The sequence below is a fragment of the Setaria italica genome, chromosome VI (assembly GCF_000263155.2).
Source record: "Setaria italica strain Yugu1 chromosome VI, Setaria_italica_v2.0, whole genome shotgun sequence".
Taxonomy (NCBI): Eukaryota; Viridiplantae; Streptophyta; class Magnoliopsida; order Poales; family Poaceae; genus Setaria; species Setaria italica.
The window spans coordinates 28,592,801-28,604,996 of NC_028455.1; the positions used below are offsets into that span (position 1 = coordinate 28,592,801).

A 12,196-nucleotide genomic window follows, 5' to 3' on the forward strand; every position below is an offset into this window, starting at 1 on the left:
GGGGAGACGGCGACCAGCACAGACGCAGTTGGAGGTGGGGCCGCCGGGTCGCCGGCGCGGGTCAAGGTGGGGGCTTGGCCGCTGGGCCACCTGCGTGATCGAGACGGGGGCCGCGCAAGCCCTGTGCTCCACCATGGTCTGCACCACAGCTGCACATTCGTGGGGATCAAGGAGAGGAGGCCATGATGCTGCCACCGGTGCGCGGAGAAGCTCACGAATGCCGGTGCGTGGAGGAGTTGTGACGCTGGCGTAGAGAGGTCGTAGAGAGGGGAGTAGGGGCGAGGCTGTCGGAGCTTGCGAACGCCGGAGCGTGGCGTCGATTGGACGGCGGCAGGCTCGATTTGGCTTTCAAGAACTTCTTCCGATTCGGTTGAGGTGCGGCACAAGCAAGGCAGGCTCTGGTGGAGAGAAAGGGGAGCGATGGGGTGCGATGGTGCAAGCCAGAATCTAGTGGACAGAAAGGTGTGTTCGCTGCTCGTACTCTCCAGGAGGTTCAACTGTTCAAGAATCCAGCGACGAGAGCTTGAAGAAAGAGAAATTAGATTAGAATGAAGTAATTAATCTAGTTATGTATTTTCTTATTTCGTTGGAGATTGTGCTTAAAGCTGGTCTGTTGGGCGTATTGCCTTTTCTTCTTGCTATTGCTGAGATGGACAGAGAGCGGAACGTCGTTACCATTGCGGGTGCCATAACCCTCCCCATCTTACCGACCTAGGCCTTACCGGCGTCATCGGCATGCCTTTGCGTAAACCCATCCTGTGCGCACGTTTGGCGCTGTGCTGAACAGCGAGCACCTACCAACAACATTCTAGTACTATCATACTCACATAGCCCCCTAGCTAGCCATTGAATAATGTGTCATCAGACACCTGATCCTACCACCTCCAGTTACTTTTAGAGGCCTGATGGTCGGCGTGATGATGCACTAAAACCTGAGCTTTTGCGCACAGGCACAGCAAAGGTGAGTGAGGCGACACAAATTGGCAATAGACAGGCGCAGTTAGCGTCTCCTGTCCCTCTTGGTTTGCCTTTGCCTGAAAAAGGTTGATGGTAACAGTGGCGAGGCAGCAACCAACCACCAGGATTAGTAGGAAAAGAAAGGCCCCGGAAAGCGTCGTTTCAGAGGGCAGGGGCGCGCTGAAATCCGCCTGCCCGTGTGCTGCCTTCGCTTTCGCTGAGGGAGCTTTAGTTTTGCCGTCTCTTTCGCTCTCATGTCGCCACCGCCTGCAATCCTGCATCGTGTAGAAGAAGGGTTGGGTTCAGTTCAGCAGCAACAATGCTCGTGGGGCGGCTGAAAAATGTTGTAGCCCAATGCACGTTTAGAGCGTGGTTTGGGCCGTTTTTTTGGTACGATCCAGGCCCATGTTTACTTCCAAGCTGTGGAGCAGGCCCGCACGGACGGGGCGGTCATCACTTTATGGGCTGCTGAAATTGGGCCGCAGCCGCGGAGGATCGGGATGGGCCTCCTGGGTGATGTGCTACGTTGCGGGCCCGCTTGATGGGAACGACGAAGCAAGGTGGGCTTCGTTCGCATCTAGGCTTCTTTGCGTTTGGGGTTCTTGTAGATAATTTTGTGTTTTTTTCCTTATTACTTGTCCTCGAGCATCTCAAATTCAAAAGTTCATGGTCAAGTATTGTTTGCTCTCAAGTTGATGGAGATATCCACGGTATCGTCAACGCTAGGACACTGCTTATTCCACCAACGGCAGTATTGTTCAGTCAACGATTGTCGGGAACTTGTTAAAATTTTCTCCATTGTCAATCTTTCAGAGAAATTATCAACAGTTTTCCAGCACGTGAAGCAATACCTAACTTTCGCAAAGAGATCAGGACGGACGCCCGGATGCGATGATCTAGGGCGGCGGATGAGGCACATGGCAATATGCAATCGAACGTGGCCAGTTCTATTTCAGTTGATGATGTTGGTTTATCCAATTAGGTTAAGTGCCATACTTTTCAGTAGTTTAATCCTTAATGGCGATGGTCGAGGGTGACGAGAATATCACCATGCAGAGGAAAGGAAATCATCCATGATCCATCGATTGATCGATGCATGCATCACCCATCCACACCGCACAAGCAAAGCTCTGCAATTAATCATTTGGAAGAGCAAAGTTTTTCCCTGTCCTAACGAGTAACGACTATGACCGTCAAGAAAAAACCGATACCTGCGGCCACTGTCAGCGTCACGAGCTGCGCGGATGTCAGGACGCCACATCTGTTCACAACTTCGCAACCATTTGACCTTGCAATTCGCCGATGTCTGACTTCTCATCTCATCCGTGCAGCTGCTTGCACCATCCTTCCGTTCTTCAACGCTAATCAAGGAAACTGGTTGGTGAATCATCCTGTTCATGCTCATCTTCCTCCTTTGACCATCTCGTGGCGTTCTTTTCGGCAGCAATAAATACCCAGCGCATCTCAATCCCCGAGCCGCCAAATCATCTCCCTCGTCTTCTTCTTCATCTCCCACCTGTAAAGTCTCTATCAAGCTCCTCTCTCTAGACAACAGCAATGGCTGCGCGCGCGATTTGCACGGCGATGGTCTGCACCACGGCGCTGCTGCTGGCCGTCGTGTCGCCGTCCGCCGGGCTTAGCCTGGACACGGTGAGGGAGTTCCTGACGCGGGAGGAGGACGCCATAGTCTTCAGCCTCATCGAGAGGGCAAAGTACCCGCTCAACCGGCCGGCCTACGACCCCATCCACCTCGGCGACGGCGCCGGCCCTGGCCGCCACCTCAACGCCTCTTTCGCCGAGCTCTTCATCCGCGAGTCCGAGGCCGTCCAATCCAAGGTACAATTCAATCGACAATTCACTCGCGTTCTTGCTTCATTTTGGAAGTAGAATTCAGTTTTCCTTTTTCCTAACAATGAAGAGAAGAAGAAGAAGAAGAATTCAGTTGGCGAGCTCGTTTCTTTTTCGTGCGGATTAATTGTTCGTCGGCATGTCAGTAGCTGCATATGGCCGGCGATCCATTAAATTATTGTTTGGATTATCTGGACTTTGTTTAAGATGCGCTGACTTAGGCGTATGAAAATCCTGGTCAAAGGTTACCGTTTCCGGGGAAGGTGTTGACTGATGATAATTAATTCGTTCCCTTCCAATAACTTTTTGAACAATCTTGATCTGGGGAATAAAGAGGTGCTTTGTAAAAAAGTGGCCAAAAAAATCTTCGTTTACAGATTAATACAATATATAAAATATGAAAGTTTCTTAAAACCTCTAGTCACAAATATAAGCCGATTTTATGTTTGTTGTTTTGACTGAAGTCAGTAAGTGAAGCTCCAACCTAATGTCTGTTGTTGCCTTTTTTTTCTTTGGTTATTAGTATCTAAAACTTTACGTAGCTTTATCATGAGAAATACTTTCATAACATCTAACTCATTCTATTTAAATTTTAAAATAGTACTTGAAACATCAATACCTAAAATTAATATAGATTCACAATATAAGGTTGATGTTTCTAAATTTATATTATAAAAAATTCCCTAACATATAATATATTTTCATAGCTATTGTTTGTATAAAAGTATATTTGTGATGAGAGGTAGTATTGTTTTTTCCTTTTTTGCACTAGAATTTGAATTTAGAATTCTGATCACCATGTTGTAAACCACGCATTAAGTTCTAACGGCAAGTTTTCTTTGCACTGCTACTGCCGTTGGCATCAAGCAACAAAAATTGCGTAAATTGTGACCAAAACTTGAAGTGAGTGTTAATTATGCTCCACTAATCCAGAGTTGAAGCTGAACTTTTTCATAGGCCGGAAGGTACCAAAGTCTACAAGAGATTCCATTCTTCGCTTACAGAGTTCCTTTCACTCTTGCACCTCCATACAACTTCACACGCGTAAGCATCCAGCTGCCATTGCTGAAAGAAAATGATTCATGAACAAGCAATTCTGAAACGATCTCACTGAACTCACAGGAGTTGTATCCTGCGGCTGCCTTTATCAATGTCAATGATGCCATTTGGAGCATGTACTTCAATGAGCTGCTCCCTCTGCTGGCTAAAAATGGTGATGATGGCAACTATGCCTCGACTGTAGATTCAGATCTTGCATGTCTTCAGGTAAACAGTAACCTTACACTGCATACTCATGATTCATAAAAAAATGTATAATTCGTTAAATGTCAAGAATGTACTCTGAAAATGTAAGTCCTGCTGCAGGTGCTTTCAAGAAGGATCAACTATGGCAGGTATGTGGCAGAAGTGAAGTTCAGAGGTGACCAGCAGACCTACACCAGTTTAATTCAGGCCAAGGTACATAGTTTACAGAGCATCAGGTGATCAATTGAATATGCGAGAGTTTAAGCCAATTGACATTTTACCATTTACCAATTGCAGGACAGAGATGCTCTGATGAAACTATTGACATCTGAAGCCCAGGAAGATGTGGTAAAGAGAAGGGTAGAGAAGAAGGCCATAGTGTTTGGCCAAAGCATAACATCAGATGGACCAATAGAAACTGGTGTCAGCAACAGCAGTGGAACCAATTTCAAAGTTGACCCTTCGGTTGTTTATAAACTGTATGACCAATGGGTGATTCCGTTGACTAAACAAGTGGAGGTCGAGTACCTTCTACATCGTCTTGATTGATTGAATCAAATGTGTATGCAACTAACCTATTTGTACACAATTGTAATCAATTGCGGCTGCACGACAGCATAAGAAATAAGAAACATGCAGAAAGTCTGCAGAATTATACACATCGGGAATATCAGTTTTCTACTGTTATTTGTGACATAGATATCGAGTTCCATCAGCCACTAACAGGAATCAAATATTGCCAAAAGGATGAAACAGAACATCAACAGATAAAAGGCAGTAAGCCATGCTTTCCATAAAAGAAACTGAAGAACTGAACCTGTGAATGAACGAAAAACAGGCTTGGACTTCCACCAGGCATTGCCTACTATGCAAAAGAGGAGGCCGTGGCCATATAAGCTGATTTCCAGTAAACTAGTAATTGTCAATATAACAACACCATACCTACAAGTTACGACAGACCATATACATTGTAGTTACCCACAAAAGAGTTAAATTCCTGCAATTTGATCCCAAAATGTCAGGAGATCAGCAAGACTGGAGGGAATGAAATGCACTTCAATCCTTCAGTTCTTTACACGTGCCTCAAATTGCAACATCGTCTTTAGCAACTATGTTTGCAACTGCATCCCAATTATATGCACTGAGCACTGCCTGCAAGTTCTTCCCACCAAGATGTGAGGCTGACTGTCGTGCTGGTCGCCTGGTGCCTTGTATGGATTGTGCTTTGACAGTCTGCTCGTGCCTTCTGCCACGTAGGTGGCTCTCCAAGTCAGACTCAGATGTACAGTTAGCCTTGCAGATGCTACAATTCCATCTTGAGGTGGGTCTTTGGTCCATGTTAACAAGCTGTACCTCTTTCTTTTCATACAGCTCAACTTCCTTGAACCCACTTTTTCCTTCACTTTCCTTGCTTTCTCCCCATAAAACTTCTGCATTTTCTTGGTGCCTCCTGCCCTTTAGGTGATTATTTAGGTCCAACTCGCCTAAACACTTAACTTGGCAAATGCTGCAATTCCATGCAGTTGGATTGTGCTGCATGCCAATGCTAGCCTCTGCTGTTGATATCCTCTTTGCTCCAGCAGCTTCCTTAGTCCATTCAAACTCTGCTAAATTTGACTGGTGCCGGTAGCCAGCACAATGCTCCTCGAAAGAGACTTCACTGTATGTATTCACGTGGCAGAGAGAACAAATCCATTTCTCAGATGATCTTTTCTTGTTTGATGTTGACGTTTCAGCAGTCCTTTTCCTCTTCACCCCAGAGAATGTCTTCTTAGGCAGCCTAGCCTGCTTAATGACCAGTTAGTTTTCAGTAACAGCATATGGCAATGGTAAAAGGAAAATGGATACCATCTTCGACATAAACTTTGTAGCTACACAATTTACCACCTTCATTGGGCACTAGATATATCACATTTCAGTGCCATATAGGATACATACCTCCTACTTTCAGTGATACCCCACCAGACTAGAGTTTCCATATTATAAATAGACTATTATATATAAAAATCAAATGTACTCCGTCTGGTCTTTACTTTATCATTTAAATTGTTCTGATGAGAACCTAGGCAGCATTTGAAACAAAAAGGTACATGCAGGCAGCATACTTGCAAGCCTATATTCAGAGAATACTAAAGAAACAGTGAATCTTAGAAAAGTTAAAGAAATCTGGGTCATTCTTCAGACTATCTGGACTATTTATCTTTGGAGCAGATCATCAACAAGTACACCATGCCCCCCCAAAAAACCCTGTAGGAACAGTATATGTCACACCATGTATTTGTATATAATCCATGCATTGATGAAGGCCCAAGTTCAACACTTTAACAAAGTGTTAGGGCTAAATTCACATGATTTACAGATTGTGTTGCTAGTCCATAGCCAAAAGGCAAAATAGCACCATAATAAGCAGACTAATGGGTAGCCCAATATTAATATTTAAGGAAAAAATCACACTGAAAACATGAAGCTGCGTTATTAGGGGGGGCATCAACTATTAAAAGCTCAAATCTAATAACTACCGTAGACCTAGAGTGTTAACAGGGCCCCTATTCCAGAGAGTAAATGAATGAATGACACGGAATAAGGTTGATAAAGGTCAACTTCATGGATTTTCATTACATTAAAAATGCATACAGCAAAATCGATGGCATGTTTAACCACTAGTCCCAAGATAGGAGGATGAAAAATTTCCTTGCATGACAAGCTAAATCCAAACATGTTTGCATAGATCAAAATGAATGCTACAAAAGGCTTGAAAGCCTCCTTCATAAGTTGGTATGATGAATAGAATCAACACCTGGGAGATACAGGGACTATGATGTGAACCCAATTTTCAGTTAACGCGCAACAATTTTTCCTTTGTAAGAGGACAGCACTTGCAGTGTTGTAGCAAATGGATGCAAAACCATCTTGTGAACCCAATTTTCAGTTAATGTGCAAAAAAATTTCCTTTGTAAGAGGACAGCATTTGCAGTGTTGTAGCAAATGGATGAAAAACCATGTTGAACATGGCAATATTTCTATATTTTCAACATGTGTATATAACAAACAGATGAAATTTAAGGAAAACAAGCTCACCCAGTCAATCAACATATCCTCGTCTGCAAACCCTTTGTTCCATGGAGTCCGATACCATTCATCAATGCGATCCTTAACAGAGACTCTGGGCACCAGCACGCCTCCGGGTGTCATCACACCCTCCACCAAGCAAGGTTCTGGCAACACTGGCATGTGGAGGTGGAGCTGAGCCCCTTGCCGCACAGGGGATGTGTCATGGTGGGACGACGCGGTCAGCTGGAGCCCGGGACGGGTGCCCAGGGACAGGGGACCGGCGTGCTCCAGCCCGAGCTCGCGCCGCACCTCGGGCTCCAACTCCCGCCGCTCGGCCAGTTCGGCCAGGATGATCTCCTGGAGGATGCTCTCCTTCACAAACTCCCGCCGGAGCGCGTCCACCGACATTCTGCCTGCATACCCAACGCCGCCGCTGTTAGTGTGTTCAACTGACGGCATTTTCCGCAGACAATGTGGTCCGACTCCGATCACCAAATTTCTCGCCAATCAGCATGACATCCTCCAAATAGTGATAGAATTTGCGCTCGTATAATTAAATAAGCGCTCGATTTCGTCACATTTAACCGATTGAAATCCGCTACCGATTTCTAAACCCTAGGGCATCGAAAAGAGGAACAGCAACACCGAGAGAGAGAGAGAGCGGACTAGAGCAGTCGCGCAAACTGGAAACGAAGGCAAAGGACAAGTTCCATCACCGTGCGAGGGAGAATGGTCGGGGAGGAGGTAGGCGTCGTCCAGGCAGTCCGTCGCGGCGGCGCGGCGGGCGATCTCCATGGTAGGGGGTGGGGTTTTGGGGGGCCTCTAGTCGCGGGAGAGGGTAGGAGATGACGGGACGGGGCGACGGGAGACGGGGAGAGTGTTCTGGTGCCTGGTGGTTTGGTTTGGTGTGGCCGGTGGTCAGCGCTCGCTGATGAGTCGCTGCTCACTTTCTCCACTGATGCACGCGATCGTCACGAGCCCCGCAGCCGCAGCCGCAGCCCGCAGGCTGGTCAGGTTCGAACAGTATCGCGGTGGAATTCCGAATTCGGCCTCGTTTACTTCACCCTCAACTCCCAACTTTGACACTATACAAAAAGAAAATTCCCCATCACATCAAACTTGCGGTACATGCATATAGTACTAAATGTAGATGAAATTAAAAACTAATTGCACAGTTTTGTTGTACTTTACGAGACGAATCTTTTGAGCCTAATTAGTCAATATTTAGACAATAATTCACAAATACAAATAAAACGCTACAGTGTCATATTTATGGCAAAATGCTAATTTTGCAACTTCCAAATTAGAAACTAAACAAGGCCTCGAAATGCTCAATGACGGCGATACCTATTTGACAGCACACGGTTGATTTGCAGTTGCAGCAGGCGTGCCAAAAATGCTGACCATGCCACCTCATGCCGATGCCACCAGCATGCAGTGTCTTCATCAATGCTCCATAAATTGTGGCCCAACAGTCGGAACCACGTCTCTCCCGTTACTCGAACCGTTTGCACGGTAAAAACGCACGATCTAAACAGTCTGAGCGAAACGGTGATTACACATCACCGATGAAATATCAAAATTTCTAATTTTCATTTGCATAAATATACATTTTATTACAATCTTACATAATGTGTACACGCCCTACTCGCTACTCAAGGAGTGACCGAACGACTACCATTTAGCGTTTAGGTGAACATTGCATTTTGGACATCCACAATATGTTCAAAAAGCAATCCATAAATATTAAAATATTCCAATTAGCTAGCTGCAACATTATGAAAGTGATCCATATAGTGATCTTTAGTAAAAAGATATACAAATGCATATGGCCTGCCCATAAAAAATAAAATATCATTTATCTCTTCCTTTCTTTCCTTCTCTCCATTTTATCTCCTACCTTTACTTCTTCCTTTTCCTACCAACATTGTGAGATAGGAAATAATTATTGACCACTGCCATTGACCCACTTATGTGAACTGCTTTGCCAGTATACATTCTGGTTGCCCTAGCTTCCTTCGCGCCACGTATGCAGATGAAGAAACATTAATTTATTCGCTCAGCATCGAGGCGTGTACGGGTGTGTTTGGTACCAGGGACGAGATGGGACGATCCCAAATTTGATGGTGTTTGGTTCGAAGTCATGAGGGATGGGACGGTCCAAAAAACAGAATATGCTGTGAAGATGCGGGATGACCCCGTCCGGCCAAAACGAGCGGATGGGGTCATCCCACTTCCGGACCATCTTGCGCCGTCCTTCTCCGTCTTCGCCCGAGACTGGCGCGCGGGGGACTGGAAGTGCGAGCGGGACGAGCGGCGCGGTAGGGGCCCAAGCTCAGGGCTGGCGGGGCGAGCGCCCCAAGCGGCGCGGCCAGTGCCCAGGGCCGGAGCGGGGGCGGGATCCTCCGGCAGCATGGCCTGAGCCCAAGGTCGGCGGGGGTAGGGTCCTTCGGCGGCACGGTTGGTGCTCGGGGCCGGCGGGGGTGGGGTCCTTCGGCGGTGTGGCCGGTGCTCAAGGCCGGCGGGACGAGCGCCTCAAGTGGCGCGGCCGGTGCTCAGGGGTCGGGGTCGGAGGAGCGAGCACCCCGAGCGGCGCGGCCAGGGGTTGGGGCCGGAGGGGCGAGCGCCCCAAGCGGTGCGGCCGGTGCTCATCCCACGTAGTACAGTGCCACCAACCAAATAAAAAATTAGGACGAATCCATCATGGATTACTAAACACAAATTGGGACGATCCAAAAAAAATAGGATGGGTCGGCTCATCCCATGCTACATGATCCCTGTAGCCTCGTCTGTGATTTCGGCGTCGCATCGCACAGTGGCAAGCCTCGATGCTTGGGCTTCTCTCTCTCCTTTCCCGGGCATCGGCTGCCGCCCACGCTGTGGGTAGTCTTAACCGGCTGGATTTTGTAAGGCTAAACCACACTCACATCAAATAATTCCTGGATGATTTTCATTCAAGTTAACTCAACCTACAGGGTTTATTTCTCCCTTTCTTTTTAAATTCGCAGATAATCAGTTCAAGAAACCGATCTAAAGGGCCCCTTCCACGAAACGAAACACAATGGCCTGACATGCTGCCGGAAATAAAATAAGATAACATCATTTTTTTCTTCCTATAATAAAGTATGCTGACCTGCATCACTGACCAAAAGAGTAAAAATAGGACACTACAGCCTACAGGTTTCAAGGCAAAACATAATTCCAGCAAACGGAACTGAAGAACTAGACCTGCGAATAAAGGGGAAAAAACATGCGTTGCATTTCCCATAGGCAGTACTAAAAGAGTAACAGCTTTCCCAATGAGCTCTTTTGGTACACAATACTACTACTTAGTAGTATATATAGTATATATAAGTTAGATATAAGATCTAACTATTCATAGTTATGAACGATTTAGTAATTACTACACGTGAAAAGTGATATTTTCAAATGGAATGACCTTTTCAACTTTATGTTAGTGTCAAAAATAATTTTTTAGTGATGTTATTTGTGTTTTTTACCATAATACCCTTATACTACCTATACTACTTATGTATACTAGCCATACCATATGTGAAGGTTTCAGTAGTATACAATTAATCTTGATGTTTGTATACTAGTCTTTTTCGAACACTAGTATAGCCTAGTATTGTGTACCTCTTCCCAATTCCCATGAACTAGTACTAAAAGAGTAACAGCTCTCAGTATCTAGCAACGAAGCCTACAAAGAAAAGATCATAGCAGCATTCAGCTGCAAAAGAATCCTGCGGTTCAATCTCAAAATGTCAGGAGATCTGCGAGCATATTGGACTTGGAGTCATTTCAGGTTTTACTTCAGTTACAAGCACGCGCCTCAAATTGCAAAATCATCTTTAGCAACTATGGCAGCAAGTCAGCAACTCAGTTGTGTGCACTGTTTACTTCCAGGTGTTTCTTCCTACCAAGATGTGAGGCTGAGGCCACAGTTGTCCCGTTGCCTCATAAGAACCGAGCTTTTACATTCTGCTGGTGCCTTTGGCCTCGGAGGTGGTTCTCCTGGTCAAACTCAGATGCACCGCTAGCCTTGCAGATGCTACAATTCCATCTTGTTGCGTGTCTTTGGTTCTTGTAAATAGGCTGCGACAACTTAGCTTCCTGGAGCCAGCTCTTCCCTCCAATTTCCCTGCTTTCCCTCCATAAAGCTTCTGCATTCTCTTGGCGCCTCCCATCCTACCATTCAGATGGTTCTTTAGCTCTGACTCGCTTGAACACCTAACTTGGCATATGCTGCAACTCCATGCTGTTGGAATTTGGATTGTGCTGCAGACGAGGGTAAGACTCTGCTGTTACTATCCTCTTCAGCCTAGTAGTTTGTTTTGTCCATTCCATGTATGCTAGAGTTGATTAGTGCAAGGGGCCAGCACAATGCTCCATGAAAGAGAATTCACTGCATAAATTCACATGGCAGAGAGCACAACTCCAATTACCAAATGAGTTTTCATTCCCTGCAACTGAAGTTTCAGCAGTGCCTTTCCTCTTCACCCCAGAGAATGTCTTTTTAGGCGGCCTTGCCTGCTTTAATATGATCGATCAGTTAATTTGCAGTATTAGCACAGGAAAATGGCAGAACAAAAATTGTTACCATCTCCCTCGCAAAAAAAATAGGGATTACTGTCTGACATAAGTTTGTAAATACACATTAACGACCAATTCTGGTTACTAGATGATAACGATTCAGTAAGGATGCGTTTGGTTTCAAGGACGGGACGGGATGGGATGGGACGGTCCATGGATGGTCCAGTGTTTGGTTCCGAGTCATAGGGGATAGGGACGTCCCATATGAGGAATATACCCCAAAGATCCGGGACGCCCCCGTCCGGGAAAAACGAGCGGACGGGGGCGTCCCAGTTCCGCTTCGCTCGTCACGTGAGGCGCGCGTGCCGCCCAAAGCCACCGCGCACCGCTCCGCTTCTTCTTCCGTGTGCTCTTCCCGTTGCTCTGTTCCCCTGGGCGAAAAACAAGCAGCAGCTCAACCGGCCGCCGCCGCCGCCTTTCCCCGGCCGCCGCCGCCGCACCCGGGGCGGCCGCGCCACCGCCTTTCCGCGCCGCCGCAGCGCCGGGCCGGCCGCCGCCGCCG

General features: G+C 46.6%; 2 protein-coding genes across 2 annotated transcripts; one reads left to right on the forward strand and one right to left on the reverse strand.

Moving 5' to 3' along the window:
• The first annotated feature begins 2,233 nt into the window (after nt 1–2,233).
• Nucleotides 2,234–4,709, forward strand: LOC101785830 (chorismate mutase 2). The gene is made up of 5 exons (XM_004973497.3): nt 2,234–2,793; nt 3,763–3,849; nt 3,928–4,071; nt 4,171–4,263; nt 4,348–4,709. The coding sequence occupies exons 1-5, from the start codon at nt 2,515–2,517 to the stop codon at nt 4,597–4,599; spliced, it is 855 nt and encodes a 284-aa protein (XP_004973554.1). The 5' UTR covers nt 2,234–2,514; the 3' UTR covers nt 4,600–4,709.
• Nucleotides 4,710–4,874: 165 nt separating this feature from the next.
• LOC101786502 lies at nt 4,875–8,009 on the reverse strand. Its single transcript, XM_004973500.2, has 3 exons — nt 7,818–8,009; nt 7,129–7,514; nt 4,875–5,835 (listed from the first exon to the last, which is right to left on the reverse strand). The coding sequence occupies exons 1-3, from the start codon at nt 7,894–7,896 to the stop codon at nt 5,134–5,136; spliced, it is 1,167 nt and encodes a 388-aa protein (XP_004973557.1). The 5' UTR covers nt 7,897–8,009; the 3' UTR covers nt 4,875–5,133.
• Between the last annotated feature and the right edge of the window lie 4,187 nt (nt 8,010–12,196).